The sequence below is a fragment of the Xyrauchen texanus genome, chromosome 25 (genome assembly GCF_025860055.1).
Source record: "Xyrauchen texanus isolate HMW12.3.18 chromosome 25, RBS_HiC_50CHRs, whole genome shotgun sequence".
NCBI lineage: Eukaryota > Metazoa > Chordata > Actinopteri > Cypriniformes > Catostomidae > Xyrauchen > Xyrauchen texanus.
Window position 1 is genome coordinate 10,254,322 of NC_068300.1, and position 16,952 is coordinate 10,271,273.

General features: G+C 40.7%; 1 protein-coding gene across 1 annotated transcript; it reads left to right on the forward strand.

Annotated features, from left to right (window-relative positions):
* The first annotated feature begins 729 nt into the window (after positions 1-729).
* pfdn4 (prefoldin subunit 4) lies at positions 730-3,242 on the forward strand. Its single transcript, XM_052090794.1, has 4 exons — positions 730-773; positions 1,456-1,563; positions 1,649-1,789; positions 2,773-3,242. Exons 1-4 carry the CDS (start codon positions 747-749, stop codon positions 2,902-2,904), a joined length of 408 nt encoding a protein of 135 aa, XP_051946754.1. The 5' UTR covers positions 730-746; the 3' UTR covers positions 2,905-3,242.
* Positions 3,243-16,952: the final 13,710 nt, after the last annotated feature.

Here is a 16,952-nt window from a genome sequence, read left to right on the forward strand (position 1 = left end):
TATGCAATTTCTGATCTTCAAGCATATCTAAGACTGAGACAAAAGTTAGTGAGACTTTTTTAGTTTACTCCGTAAATGACACCTCATAGATGTATTATCATTTTTATTATAAAGTGTATTATATGCTGATATTTCATTAAAGAATGGCCCCATGTTCACAGAGGTCTGGGCTAAGCCCCAAATGTCCACTGACCCTAGTACCGCCCCTGATCAGAAGCACATTGTACACTTGAGATTACTTTTCTTTTCTTTTTTTCCACAAAATAAATATAAAGCCATCATTTCTATAATAACTCAAAAATACAACCCACAAAAATCCCCACAACAACATTATGTAAATGTGTTTAAAATATAATATTATTAAAACAAGGTCAGATACTTATGGTCATTTGACCTTGTCAAATCGTGTAGGCCTGTATATGTTGAACATATTCTCTGGGTCTCTAAAAAAATAAATTTTATTTTATGGATTGTGTCTACTCATGTCCAGCAGAGAGCAGTAATTGCCCTGAAATCAAAACCAAGGAAACTAATTATTTTATGGGATTATTAAATGGGAACTAATTATTTGGATTCAAACGACTTTGCGTCGATTATAACAGTCAAACGTTAGATTTATTATCCATCCTCAAAATCATTCAATTTTTAAAATGGCAACAAAAACACGAGGCATGCGAGATCAATACGCACGTGATCCGATCACTCGCTGTTTACGCGCGTGCACGCTTGTCTGTTTCCGGTTAAACATGGCGGCCACCATGAAGAAAGGAGTGGTATGCATTCACATAAACGCCGCTTATCTTTCGAAATTTACTCCACATATTAGATTGTGCTGTGTCGAATTTAACAGTACAGAAATACATATCACACTGCTAGATGAGAAAGCAAGATTACCTTTTTTGTATTAGGTATTTTCGTTTGCTGTCAGGGCAGCTAACTGGCTTCCGACGCATTATTCATGACAACTGTGCTTTCTTTCGTGTCATTTACTGTTACTCTCATCATTCTAATTTAGTTGCACCAACTCGTGTGCTTGCAAATCTATAAACGTTTTATTTTTGCGTTTATTTTATCTACCTGACTAGTAGGCTTCAGATTTGTGCTTTTAAATATAGATCAATTCTATCCAGTAAACGTAACCTACTAAACGTATTCGGAGACAAATACTGTATATGTATGAAGACTTATTATTCACAGAGAATTATTACATGACTGATTAAATTATTTATACGTCACAGGGTTTCAACTTTATGCTTTGTTATAGTTTGCATATATAATATAGATGTATGCATACAGACACAGTTGTTGCCCTTCACACATCAAATTGGACATTCTGAACTTTTTAAAATACTCTACATAATTGGAGCCAGACAGAAAAAGGATTTCATCATTCTGGAATTAATTTGGTTTTAATGCTCATGTTTGATTAAAATAATATGTCCTCAATCCTATCAGGCAGCTGAAGATGTCAATGTAACATTTGAGGACCAGCAGAAGATCAACAAGTTTGCCAGAAATACAAATCGGATGTCTGAACTGAAAGATGAAATTGAGGCCACAAAGGTAAACACAAAAGTGTGTCTGATATCAAGACTTGGCTGCATTCTTTGTCAGGTCAATGCTGATCTTGAACTTTTTCTTGTTCCAGAAATCCTTACAGAATCTGGAGGACGCCAGCGATGACCTCATGATGTGTGAGGATGATGCTATGCTAATCCCGTATCAGATCGGAGATGTCTTCATCAGTCACTCTCAAGAAGAAACGCAGGAAATGCTGGAGGCAGCAAAGGTGATGTAACTGCATCCTAATCCTACCATTTTGGTTTGACCAATATATATATTTTTTGCCTTAATCACAACTGATCAATAACTACTTGATCAGTTATTGGTTTTTTTTATATTCGGTCTGCAATAAATGGCTCCATTTGTTGGAAATAGCACCCAAAAACACTATTAAATCACTGTAATGTTCAATAGGGAACAATATGGCTCATTTGTTTATTTATTGTTATGCATAGCATTTAAATATGCATTTAAAAACAGATTTAAAAATCCATTTGTCACCATTTAGATGGCAAAATAACTTGCTAAAATACAATGTCATCCAGTCTTTGGTGTAATCCAAAGTAATTAGTAAATTACTGTAATCTAATTAAAATCAAACCGAATGCAATTTTAGAATTTTTAGGAAAAATTGATCTTAAATGGCCATAGAAGCTGGCATGGCGTTAAAAAACAAACAAACGAATTACATATTTAAGTAAAAAAAGTAGTGTACTGCATTACATTTTAAATTCTTGTAATCAGATTACAGTTACTGACTTTTAAGTACTTTTAAGTACATTATAGGGTTATGCTTATTTCTACATGTAGAATACATGAATTATGGCCCCTTAACGAGTCATTGTGAAGGAGAACTGTGAGGTGCTCAAGTGTATGACTTGTGTGTAACAATTAACAAGAAAGAAATATATAGAAAGAAAAGAAAATTGTTGATCGAAAGTAATTAGAAATGTGTGATGTAATTAGTAATTTGATTACTAATTATTTAATTGAAAAATAAAGTAATCTGATTACACTTTAGAGAAATAATTGGTAATTTGTAGTTGATTACTATTTTTTTATAAATTTACCCAACACTAATGCCATCAACAATAAGTAATTATATATTGTAATATTTAAATATGTGATTCATATGCAGATGTTACTATTTAAATAGTGCTGTATGTTGTTGTACTCAGCATCGGCTTACTGATCTTCTGGCATTCACAGGAAGGTCTACAGGAGGAGATCAAGGCTCTGGAAAACCGTGTCTCATCCATAAAGGAAGTTCTTGGAGATCTGAAGATTCAATTATATGCAAAGTTTGGAAACAACATCAATCTAGAGGCAGATGAGAGCTGAAACCTCAAGCATGCAGACTTTACCTTACAGACTGTCAACAGCAGATGACATTTCTATTCTAACAACCAGTTTTTGACCTGTTTAATCCGCTGGTGATGTTTTTGCATTTCACATGTCTTTATGTTTAGTGAATTATCTAAGCTGTTGTATGCAAGTGGTATTGCCGGGTGGACGAAGCTCGAGGAAAGGCAATGTGAGGCACTGATATAAAAATAAAAAGCAAAACCGTGACATTGTTACCCTCGGTGTAATATTTTACGTTTTCAGTTTTATTGAGTTGATCCTTCTGTAACCTACTTCTGTGGTGCACCAAAGGAGAAGTTTTGAAGAATATTTACACTGCTCTTTTTCATAGAATGGAAGTGGGTGGGAACTAGGGGATATCAAGCAAGGAGAAAAAAGCAAAAAAAGACTTGACAGCTGTGGTTACCATTTATTTTAATTGTATGGAAAAGAGCAGCTTGGATATTCTTCTATAAATGACTTCCATGGAAAAAATAAAATCATACGTGTTTCAAAAACCACAATCCAGGTACAAATGAAATGAGAGATTTGCATTAATTTAGCATATGCTTTTATCCAAAGTGGCACAGATGTTTATCCAAAGCAGATAACTTAATTCTGACATCATTTCTGACTTTAATGCAATTATGAGTTTATATAATGCAATAGCAACTTTATTTTTTGTAATTACATGATATAAACTCACAACTGTGAGTTATATCTCAAATATGACTCTTGCAATTACGACTTTCTCAGAATCTCAAATTATTTCTTGTAATTGCAAATTTATATCTCGCAAATATGTCTCTTGCAATCGCGATAATTTCTCAGACTTGCATCTATCTTCCAATTGAGTTTGTTACATGCAATTGTGACTTTCTCGTTATTAGAAACAAACTTGCAGTTGTTGAGTTCATATCTCGCAAATGCACCTTTATTTCTTGCAATTGCAACTATTTCTCACAATTACATCTTTTTCAGAATCGTGAAAATGTATTGGAATTGTGAGTTTCTATCTTGCAATTGTGACTATTTCTAGCTATTGCGTGTTTATATATTGTTATTATTAGATATAATCTTGCAATTGTATTGTGCAATTGAGCCTTTCTTGTAATTATTAATAATAATTCCTTACATTTATATAGCACTTTTCTAGGCATTCAAAGCGCTTTACATAGGGATGCACCAGAACACCCACCACACACTAGCTATTGGTGGGGAGGAGAGAGTAGAGTGATGGAGATTAATACAGGGCCATGATAGATAGGGGCCAATTTGCCCAGGACCCCTGGGATTTTTAATGACCACAGAGAGTCAGGACCACAGTTTAACATCTCATCCAAAGGATGGTGCCATGTTACAGTATAGTGTTCCCATCACTATACTGGGGCATTAGGACCCACACAGACCATTGGGTGAGCACACCCTGCTGGCCTCCCTAATACCACTTCCAGCAGCAACCTTGGTTTTCCCATCCAGGTACTAGCCAGGCTCAACCCTGCTTAGCTTTAGTGGGCAACCAGGCAAGAGCTGCAGGGTGATATGGCTGCCCGCTCGTAATTGTGACTGTATTGTAAAAACGGACTATTGTGAGTTCATATCTCACAAATGCAACTTTATATCTTGCAATTGCGACTATTTCTCACTACTGGATATATATCGTGTAGTTATTAGATATAAACTTTATACCTTGCAATTTTGAGTTTACAGTGAGGAAAATAAGTATTTGAACACCCTGCTATTTTGCAAGTTCTCCCACTTGGAAATCATGGAGGGGTCTGAAATTGTCATCGTAGGTTCATGTCCACTGTGAAGAGACAAAATCAAAAAAAAAAAAAATCCAGAAATCACAATGTATGATTCTTTAACTATTTATTTGTATGATACAGCTGCAAATAAGTATTTGAACACCTGTCTATCAGCTAGAATTCTGACCCTCAAAGACCTGTTAGTCTGCCTTTAAAATGTCCACCTCCACTCTATTTATTATCCTAAATTAGATGCACCTTTTTGAGGTCGTTAGCTGCATAAAGACACCTGTCCACCCCATACAATCAGTAAGAATCCAACTACTAACATGGCCAAGACCAAAGAGCTGTCCATAGACACTAGAGACAAAATTGTACACCTCCACAAGGCTGGAAAGGGCTACGGGGAAATTGCCAAGCAGCTTGGTGAAAAAAGGTCCACTGTTGGAGCAATCATTAGAAAACGGAAGCTAAACATGACTGTCAATCTCCCTCGGACTGGGGCTCCATGCAAGATCTCACCTCGTGGGGTCTCAATGATCCTAAGAAAGGTGAGAAATCAGCCCAGAACTACACGGGAGGAGCTGGTCAATGACCTGAAAAGAGCTGGGACCACCGTTTCCAAGGTTACTGTTGGTAATACACTAAGACGTCATGGTTTGAAATCATGCATGGCACGGAAGGTTCCCCTGCTTAAACCAGCACGTGTCAAGGCCCGTCTTAAGTTTGCCAATGACCATTTGGATGATCCAGAGGAGTCATGGGAGAAAGTCATGTGGTCAGATGAGACCAAAATAGAACTTTTTGGTCATAATTCCACTAACCGTGTTTGGAGGAAGAAGAATGATGAGTACCATCCCAAGAACACCATCCCTACTGTGAAGCATGGGGATGGTAGCATCATGCTTTGGGGGTGTTTTTCTGCACATGGGACAGGGCTGACTGCACTGTATTAAGGAGAGGATGACCGGGGCCATGTATTGCGAGATTTTGGGGAACAACCTCCTTCCCTCAGTTAGAGCATTGAAGATGGGTCGAGGCTGGGTCTTCCAACATGACAATGACCCGAAGCACACAGCCAGGATAACCAAGGAGTGGCTCTGTAAGAAGCATATCAAGGTTCTGGCGTGGCCTAGCCAGTCTCCAGACCTAAACCCAATAGAGAATCTTTGGAGGGAGCTCAAACTCCGTGTTTCTCAGTGACAGCCCAGAAACCTGACTGATCTAGAGAAGATCTGTGTGGAGGAGTGGGCCAAAATCCCTCTTGCAGTGTGTGCAAACCTGGTGAAAAACTACAGGAAAGTTCGACCTCTGTAATTGCAAACAAAGGCTACTGTACCAAATATTAACATTGATTTTCTCAGGTGTTCAAATACTTATTTGCAGCTGTATCATACAAATAAATAGTTAAAAAATCATACATTGTGATTTCTGGATTTTTTTTTAGATTATGTCTCTCACAGTGGACATGCACCTACGATGACAATTTCAGACCCCTCCATGATTTCTAAGTGGGAGAACTTGCAAAATAGCAGGGTGTTCAAATACTTATTTTCCTCACTGTATATATATATATATAACAATGTGCGCTGTATGGCAGGAATAAAGTAAATTGAAAGATAAAAAGATAGAATTACAATTTTTATTCTAAGGCATGATCCAGCTTCCATTGGAAACAAGCTTTAATTTATGTTTTATAGGAAAATTGACTAAACATGAGAAATCCATGCTCAGGATTGATGGCCTTTAATGTAACGTTAAATCAGGATGCATGTGGACACAATTCCTAAAAACATACAGAAGTCATTACTGAAATGTTGTCAATTTTTTCCAAAAGCTGAAACAGGAATTGAAACAATTTGCAATTGCAAGTAATCCATGTTACATCCTATAATGTTAACGCCCTGCTTTGTTGTATCAGAATTCTTACACATCACAAGGATTAAGCTAATGTTATTCATGCACTGGCTTGCTCAGGGCTTTTTGAGGACAGCTTTGCAGAAAACACTTCTCACATGGTTGGACTTTTCTGTTTCATTTAATGTGTGCTTGAGTAATCCCAGTCATTCAAAAACAGCCATACTGTGCCTTCAGGAGCTCACATATTATTCCATAATGATCAAAATAAGTATTATTCTATTTATAATTATTTGAGGGGTTATTATTTAAGATAATACATCATTTATAATAATATTTAATAAAACCTACACATCATTTATCCTGTACAATACATGGTGTAAGCTACTAAATGTGTAGTACAATTATTCTGCATTAACATTACTACATTGTGAAAGAACTCATCGCTGTGCTAATTGGCCTATATAGAAGTGAAGTGCAACATTCCAGCTGTTGTGATTTCTGAATCTGCATCATCAAGCATCCGTCTGGTCCCTACTGGAGCAGGAAATACGGCTGCAAATGACTGTAATGACCTAATTAAAGCAAGTCTGTGAGTGTGGCCTGCTGCAGCTAATAAAATATCAGATAAATAAATAGTTAGATGCTCTTGAGAATCGAGATCTCAATTACGTTCCTCTGCCCTGTGGGCATCCTCTCGCCACACAAAGAGCTGCTCCACCCACTCTTATTCTGCTTTATATGCTGCTTGTTAGAGTCTGACTCCGCATTGCACTGGGACATGAGAGCCTTTTTAAACTATACTTTATTTCTATTTTACTGGCTTTCTATTGCCTTTATGTTCTTTCTATTTTCTTATTTTCTTTTTTGCCTTCTCTATTGTCTTTTTCTCAATTTTTCTGTATTTTTATTATTTTCTTTCTCCTTTTATTAGTGTACTATTTGGAGCTTGCATGCACTACACTAGTTTGTGCAAAGCCTTGGTGGTAACTGGTAAAGGGGAAGTCTAATGTCTATTAGACATTCTGCTGAAAAATATGAGAGCCATAGGGGTGAATGTGTCGTTTGCGATGCACTACTGCAATCTGTCCACTAGGTGTCTCTCAAGCAGTTAAATTAAAGACAGGGCTTCTATAAACCTCTTTCTGATTTTCACAGTACAACGAAATGTCTGTACCATCAAATCAAGATTTCTGATCGAATATCTCACACAAACAAGCTGCTAAAAATATTTCTTATTTACCGTGCATTCAGCAAGTATTCAGACCCCTGTATGTTACAACCTTATGCTAAAATGCTTTAAACATTTTTTTATTTTCACATCAATCTATACACTTCATACCCCAAAATGACAAAGCAAAAACCAGATTTTTGATGACTTTGCAAATTTATTAAAAAGAAGAAACTGAAATATAACACTGACATAAGTATTCATACCCTTAACTCGGTACTTAGTTGAAGCACCTTTGGCAGCGATTACAGCCTCAAGTTTTTTGGGGTATGATGTGACAAACTTTGGGTATTTGGCCATTCTTCTCATATCCTCTCAAGCTCTGTCAGGTTGGATGGGGACCATCAGTGGACAGCCATTTTCAGGACTCTCTAGAGATGTTCGATTGGGTTCAAGTCCGAGCTCTGGTTGGGCCACTCAAGGACATTCACAGAGTTGTCCCAAAGCCAATCTTGCATTGTCTTGGCTGTGTACTTAGGGTCATTGTCCTGTTAGAAGGTGAACCTTTGACCCAGTCTGAGGTCCTGAGCGCTCTGGACCAGGTTTTCATTAAGGATATCTCTGTATTTTCCTGTGTTCAGTTTTCCTTCAACCCTGACTAGTCCATCAGTCCCAGCCACTGAAAAACACCCCCACAGCATGATGCTACCACCACCATGCTTCACTGTTGGGAGGGTATTGCACAGGTGATGAGTGGTGCATGGTTTCCTCCAGACATGACGCTTGGAATTGAGGCCAACAAGTTCAATCTTCATTTCATCAGACCAGATAACCTTGTTTCTCACAGTCTGAGAGTGCTTTAGGTGCTTTTTTGCTTTCTTGCACTGAGGAGAAGCTTCTGTCTGGCCACTATGCCAAAAAGCCCAGATGGAGTGTTGCATTGGTGGTTGTCCTTCTGCAAGTTTCTCCCATCTTCACCCCTTGTCTCTGGAGCTCAACTAGAGTGACTATCGGGTTCTTGGTCACCTCTCTTACCAAGGCCCTTCTCCCTCGATTGCTCAGTTTGGCCGGCCAGCTCTAGGAAGAGTCCTGGTTGTTCCAAACTTCCATTTAAGAATTTTGGAGGCCACTGTGCTCTTGGGAACATCCAATGAATCCAAACATGTTGTGTAGCCTTCCCCAGATCTGTGCCTCCACACAATCCTCTCTGAGCTCTGCAGGAAGTCCCTTTGACCTCATGGCTTGGTTTTTGCTCTGTTATGCATTTTCAGCTGTGAGACCTTATATAGACAGGTGTGTCCCTTTCTGAATCATGTCCAATCAATTGAATTTTGCACTGATGGACTCCAATCAAAGTGCAAAAACATCTCAAAGATGGTCCAGAGAAATGGGATACACCTGAGCTAAATTTCAAGTCTCATAGCAAAGGGTTTTGACTACTTATGTCAACATGATATTTCAGTATTTTCTTTTGAATAAATTTGATAAGTTATCAAAAATCTTGTTTTTGCTTTGTCAATACAGTGTATGGAGTGTAGATTGATGTAAACCTTTTTATTAAATCATTTTAGAAGGCTGCAACATAACAAAATGTGAAACAAATGAAGGGGTCTGAATACTTTCTGAATGCACTGATCACTGGGCAGAGCTAGCTACAAAAGTGATGTTAATTACATGGAGCACTCTGTCGCCCATGAGAGATGAAACACAAATCTGTCTCTTTTTACTCTATCCCTTCCTCTGTGTAGTGCACAACTATGAGTGGTGGGGTACCTTTTTATCTTTTTTAATTCATTCATTAAAATACGGAAGTCTTGAACCGCAAGGTGAATAAATAATGTCTCAAAATATATTATTTTTCTCTCTTCAAAAAAGCTTTTTTTATATCTTCAGAAGAATTTTTTTTCTCTCTTCAAACAAATGCATGTGGTACCAACCTTGGCCACCAGGTGCCACTATCAGTAAACAGGTTATGCTTTTAATGCTTTCTCTGTCACTATATCGTTGAATTATACATTTATTATTTATTTAAGTGTTTGCAAACCTTAATCAAGACAAAATCAGGTTACATATGTGTGATATGGCATTTGTGGTTGTGTAACACCTGGAGTTATTTTTTAGTTTGAAATTGCTGGTCTGTCTAAACATGAGCTAGACAGTTACGCCAATGTAAAATGCTCATCCCAAACAAATTGGTGAGTGGTGAGGAATCAGCTATAGTAGGCCTATCACTCCCCAGGTACTGCCGAGGGGAAGATTTTTATTAAAGTTTATATTTGATAAAAGTATGGTCTAATTTTACATTTTGTGGGTTTAATTGTTAGTAGTTCAGCAAATTTTAAGAAAAAGAATTTAAGACATAGGCTCAGGAAGGAACTGAGACACAATTTTTGTATTGATTTTTTTCACCGTTATTTTTTTTTCCACCTTGCGGTTCAAGGCTTCTGTACTAAAAAGTTTCTCTCAACAATTCATTCAGTCGCCCCTTCAGTACAATACACTGTTCCGCCAGTAGGTGGCGACAAATAGGTGTTGTTGTTTTTTTGTGTGTGGGTCAATCATTGAATCGTTTGTTCAATCAATTCATTAAAAAACCTAAGGGTGTTTCTCAATGCAACAAATGCAGAAAACTGACTTGTGTTCCTATGAAGATCTGTCTTGCCAAGCTACCTTGACAGAACAAAATCAGAAGTACAGGAGGACGCAGAATGCATCGATTGCAAGCTTTGTCTAAAAAGACTACTGTCTTTATTACACACCAGTGACAGCGTTATTATCACTACACAAGTGAGGATTGACAGGAGTAGTGACACTTTGAATGAATAAAGTCTGTTAACACCCATTTCCTCCATGTGTTTTTTACTTTATTAAAATGATGCCAAACAAAACAATAAATGTTGACGGAGTATGACGACTTTCACAAACGTCAGAGTTTCGCAAGCTTACAGTGGGAACCTCTTGAGGGAAAACTCAATGTTAAATGTTTGTCTGCCTTTGTAGTGCCGCTATGAATTCTGGGACTTCAAATGGGTTCTTGCCCACAAGTCACCATCTAATGAATCCTTGATATTCTGCCTTATTATCCTTTTATTATACTTTATTATTATCCTTTATTTTAAATGTGTGTCTACAAATCTACTAAGAGACTCCAGTAAGATGCATTTTTTAGCACAAGTGTTTTCTCCACAAACGACAAATTCATTCACAAATGCAATGTCTCGTTAAGCACCACTTCAATTCTGAAGCTTCAGTTGTAACATGTTAATCCCTTGAGTGTCACAAAACTGCACGGGAATGTACCGAACTTGCTCCTGTTGTGTCAGAGTTAATTTCAATAGCCATGGAACAAGCGTCACTCATTTTTAATGTGTTTTCATGCTGCTGGCTGTGGATTATTCAGGACTAGGATGAGAATCCTTGATCTGGAATCAGTAGTAGGAGCGGTTTAAGAGGCTGTTACTCTTTGAAGGATAGTTTGACTGTGCCTTCCCAGATTTGCCTTCCATCCATGTGGAGATAAACGTGCCAGTTTTGTGTCTTGTATAGATACCGTTAATAACAAACTACAGTATTTCAAGACAGTCCAATTCAAACTATCATATGTAAGACTTGGGCTGCTTGATTTATCAAGTATCTGGAAATTCACATTCAGATAAATAAAGTCATGTGCAAGTTCGTAGAAATGTAATCTTTATGTCCATGTTGGTTTTCAGTGTTGGTGTATCCGAATAAAAAGTAATTAGTTACTGTAATCTAATATTTTCTAATAAAAAAAGTAGTGTAATACGTTACATTTTTAATTCTTGTAATCAGATAACAGTTACTGACTTACTTTTAAGTACATTATAAGGCGATTGTGCCAAAGAAAGGTTAAAAATATCACTTTAATTAATGTTTGATATGTAGGTATATTTGTAACATATTCAAACTGACAGCAACACAGACTGCAAATCACTAAATCTAACAGCCCCTGTGCACTTTGGGATGGGGAACAAGACCCTTCACTTGACAGCTCATGTTGAAGAGATTACGACAGCCTGACACAGGAACGCTTGGGGATTTATGTCATATTATAAACCCGGCCACAAAACACAGACTGCTGTATGTGGCATGGAAAAGAGTTCAGGGACGTGTGATACGACGTGGGGCGTGGGCTGTGTAAGGAAACTCATTGAGGATTCGGCATGAAAGAGATGCTTTATTGACCCAGAAGTACTTGTAATAAGGAAGCAATCACTGGCAGGGACTCTAAGATTAATTCATTTGCCAATAATTACAGTTCAATCGCGGTAGCTCTGGATGTACTGCTTGTATACAGAGGGCTTGCTGGATGAAGTCATATTAATATGTGCCTGAACTTTGCAGAGAAATCTTTGAAAGAGTCTGCATTTCAGTGCATAGTCATTATCACTAGTCTGTCATTGCTTTAAGGAATGGCTGTTTTAATGAAAAGTCTTGCATAGCCAGACATTTGTCTAATGTTATGAAGTCTGGTCCACATTAGGTCTGGTTTGACCACTTAGACAGGAAAAGACAGATTGAACAAGATCACTGCTAAAAACAAAAAAATAACCATATTAAATACCATTACGGTTGTATTGTTTCTTGGGCCATATTCCGCAAGGATTTAATTGTTTGTATTGGTTCCATTACAGATACTGTTTGTGGCTTTATCTTAAATAAATTTTACCTACAGTTGAAGTCAAACGTTTACATACATTTAAACTGAACTCATTAAACCTAATTTTTTAACAACTCCACAGATTTCATATTAGCAAACTATAGTTTTGGCAAGTCATTTAGGACATCTACTTTGAGCATGACACCAGTCATTTTTCAACAATTGTTTACAGACAGATTGTTTCACATTTAATTGACAATATCACAATTCCAGTGGGTCAAAAGTTTACATACACTAAGTTAACAGTAGCTTGAAATATTTCAAAAAATGATGTCAAGCCTTTAGACAATTAGCCAGTTACCTTCTAATAGGAGGTCTACCAGTGAATGCATTGAAGACCTATATTCAGAATCAATGCAATTGCTTGACATCATGGGAAAATCAAATGAAAACAGCCAAGACCTCAGAACAATATGTGTGGACCTCCAAAAGTCTGGTTCATCCTTGGGAGCAATTTCCAAATGCCTGAATGTACCACATTCATCTATACAAACAATCGTATGCAAGGATAAACACCACAGGACCACGCAGCCATCATACCACTCAGGAAGGAGATGCATTCTGTCTCCTATAGATGAACGTTGTGTGTTGCGAAAAGTGTAAATCAATCCCAGAGCAACAGCAAAGGACCTTGTGAAGATGCAGGAGGAATCAGGTAGACAAGTATCTATATCCACAGTAAAACAAGTCCTTTATCGACATAACCTGAAAGGCTGCACAGCAAGGAAAAAGCCAAAGCTGAAAAATTGCCATAAGGAAGCCAATGAAACAAAAATGTAACTGTTTGGCCATAATGTCCATCGTTATGTTTGGAGGAAAAAGGGTGAGGCTTGCAAGCCGAAGATCACATCCCAACCATGAATCATGGTGGTGGCAGCATCATGTTGTGGTGGTTCATTGCTGCAGGAGGGGCTTGTGCGCTCCACAAAATAGATGGCATCATGAGTTAGAAACATTTTGTGGATATATTAAACCAAAGCATCTCAAGACTGAGATGCAAATGGGTCTTCCAAATGGACAGTGACCCCATATATACATCCAAAGCTGTGGCACAATGGCTTAAGGACTTAAGGTATCGGAGTTGCCATCACAAAACCCTGACCTCAATCTGAAAGAAAATTTGTGGGCAGAACTGAAAAAGAGTGTGCGAGCAAGGAGGCCTACAGACCTGACTCAGTTACTCCATTTAAGTCTGGAGGAATGGGCCAAAATTCCAGCAACATATTGTGAGAAGCTTGTGGAAGGCTACACAAAATGTTTGACCTAAGTTGACAATTTAAAGGAGACCTATTTGTAAGGACCTCCTCCAAGGGACGACACTTGACACAGCGGCTCAGAGGTGAGGTTCTTTATTCTCTTTTAACTACAACGTGCACAGAGCACTTTTAAACAGTCAGTTTTGACCACACACAAACACAGTAATTGGTATGCCACTCTCCCCCATGGAGGCCCTCTGGCTGACTTTTATGCCGCTCTCCCCGTGCTCACTGAAATTAGAGACAGGTGTTAGACATAATCTAGCTCAGGTGTAAGCGCCCTTACTGCTTTCCTCTCCCGGACGGGCGCTTGACCACGCCCCCGCTGCCACATACCCCCACCGCCCGACTCAGGCCGGGGCACCATCCGGCCTGTCTACCACTCCCCCCCCATTTCTGGAGAGGAAGTCAGCAACAGCCATCTGCACCCCCGGTCTGTGGACCACCTTGAATTTAAAGGACTGGAGGGCCAGATACCAACGGGTGATCCGGGCGTTAGTATCTTTCATGCGATGGAGCCACTGCAGTGGGGCGTGATCCGAGCAGAGGGTGAAGGCCCGCCCCAGCAGGTAGTAACGGAGGGTGAGGACCGCCCACTTGATGGCCAAACACTCCTTTTCCACGGTGCTGTACTTAGTCTCCCTTAAGGAGAGCTTACGGCTAATGTACAGCACCGGGCGCTCCTCCCCTCCACCACCTGCGAGAGTACGCCCCCAGCCCTCTGTCTGAAGCGTCCGTCTGCAAAATAAAAGGGAGAGAGAAGTCAGGTGCATGAAGAAGCGGCCCCCCACAAAGTGCGTCTTTAATCTGCATAAACGCCTGTTGGCACTGCTCCGACCATTGGACCGGATCTGGAGCCCCCTTTTAGTGAGGTCAGTCAGCGGGCTGGTGACGTCCGAATAATTAGGCACAAATCTCCTATAATAGCCAGCCAGCCCCAGGAACTGCCTCACCCCCTTTTTGGTCTTGGGTCTAGGGCAAGTCGCAATCGCCGCGGTTTTGTCAATTTGGGGACGCACCTGGCCATGACCCAAGTGGAACCCCAGATACCGTACCTCCACACGCCCAATCGCGCACTTCTTAGGGTTTGCCGTGAGCCCCGCCCGCCGCAGCGATCTCAGGACGGCCCTCAGATGTTGCATGTGCCGCTGCCAATCATTGTTGTAAATGATAATATCATCCAAATAGGCAGCGGCTTATGCGGCGTGCGGTCTGAGGATCCGATCCATGAGTCGCTGAAACGTGGCTGGTGCTCCAAACAAACCGAAAGGAAGCGTCACAAATTGGTGTAATCCAAACGGCGTAGTGAAGGCTGTTTTTTCACGGGACATTGGTGTCAAGGGGATCTGCCAATAACCCTTTGTTAAATCCAAGGTTGAATAAAATCGAGCAGTACCTAACCGATCGACCAGTTCATCAACACGGGGCATTGGGTACGCGTCAAATTTAGACACCGCGTTAACTTTTCTGTAATCCACACAGAATCGAACAGACCCATCACTCTTGGGAACAAGAACAACCGGGCTGGACCAATCACTGTGGGATTCCTCTATTACGCCCATATCAAGCATCGCATCTAATTCCTCCCGAACAATTTTCTTTTTATGTTCCGGTAAGCGATAGGGCCGGCAACGCACCACCGCGCCCGGCTCGGTCTCGATGTAGTGCTGTATGACGTCTGTTCGGCCCGATAGAGGGGAAAACACATCCGCAAATTCCTTTTGTAATTCGGAAACCTCTGTGAGTTGCCGCGGTGAGAGTTGGTCTCCACAAGTAACCGGAGTGTTAAGATTGTAGTTTTTGTTTACCTTCGGTCCGAGCTCCGCCCTCTCCGGAACTACCGTGGCCAGCGTCACAGAGGCCGCCTCCTCCCTCCATAATTTCAGGAGGTTGAGGTGATAGATTTGATGTGCGCCCCCTCTATCGGTACGTTTAACTTCATAATCGAGATCCCCTACTCGTTGTGTGACCTTAAAGGGTCCTTGCCACTTGGCGAGTAATTTAGAGCTCGATGTTGGGAATAATATGAGTACCTTATCTCCCGGTGTAAATTCCCGTAGCCGAGCACCCCTGTCATACAGCCGGCGTTGGTGTTCTTGAGCTTGGAGCAAATTCTCCTGTGTTAGTCGCCCCAGTGTGTGGAGTATTGCTCTAAGATCGAGAACGAACTGAATTTCATTTTTGCTATTAGAAGGTCCCTCCTCCCACGCCATGGATGACATCCAGGACACCGCGGGGCGTCGCCCATACAGCAGCTCAAATGGGGAGAACCCTGTGGAGGCTTGTAGGACCTCTCGTACTGCAAACAACAGAGGGTCTAGCCACTTATCCCAATTTCTAGCGTCGTCGTGTACGAACTTACGAATCATGTTCTTGAGCGTTTTATTAAATCGTTCCACTAGGCAATCAGTCTGCGGATGGTAAACACTAGTGCGAATCGATTTAATGCCCAAGAGCTCGTAAAGTTCGCGAAGTGTTCGTGACATAAAAGTCGTGCCTTGATCGGTGAGGATTTCTTTCGGAATCCCCACCCGGAGATTATCTTGAAGAGTGCCCCTGCAACACTACGCGCGGAGATGTTGCTCAGAGGCACTGCTTCCGGATATCGCGTCGCGTAATCCACTAGGACTAACACGGCGATGTCCGCGTGCTGACCGTTCTAATGGCCCGACGAGGTCCATCCCAATTCTTTCGAAGGGGACCTCGATTAATGGTAGAGGGCGCAATGGCGCTTTTGGGGTGGCCGGTGGATTTACCAACTGACATTCACGGCACGCCGCACACCACCTGCGGACGTCACCGCCAATGCCCGGCCAATAAAAACGGGCTATTAGACGGAGAAGTGTTTTCCGTTCCCCTAGGTGACCGGCCATAGGATTATAGTGAGCCGCCTGGAAAACCATTTCCCGGCGGCTCCGTGGAATCAATAATTGTGTTACTTCCTCCTTTGTTTGAGCGTCCTGCGTCACTCTATATAACCGATCTCTAATCATGGCAAAATATGGGTATGCAATGGCGATGCCCGTCCTGAGCTGTTGACCATCAATTACTCTCACTTGGTCAAGAGCATGTTTAAGGGTTTCGTCCCGCGACTGCTCTAGAGGGAAGTCCCCATCAGAGAATTCCCTGAGAGGAGGGGCGGCCACCTCACCCCTTCCCTCGTCATTCCGAGCAGCCGAGGACGGCCCGGCTCCGCCTCCCTGCCAAAGCATCGCACACCGCACACCTCTTTATGCAGGACCCATCCGCACAAATACCCTCTAAAACATCTTTAAAATTCGGCCAATCGGTACCCAAGATTAGCGGATGGGTGAGGCGGGAACTAACCGCTG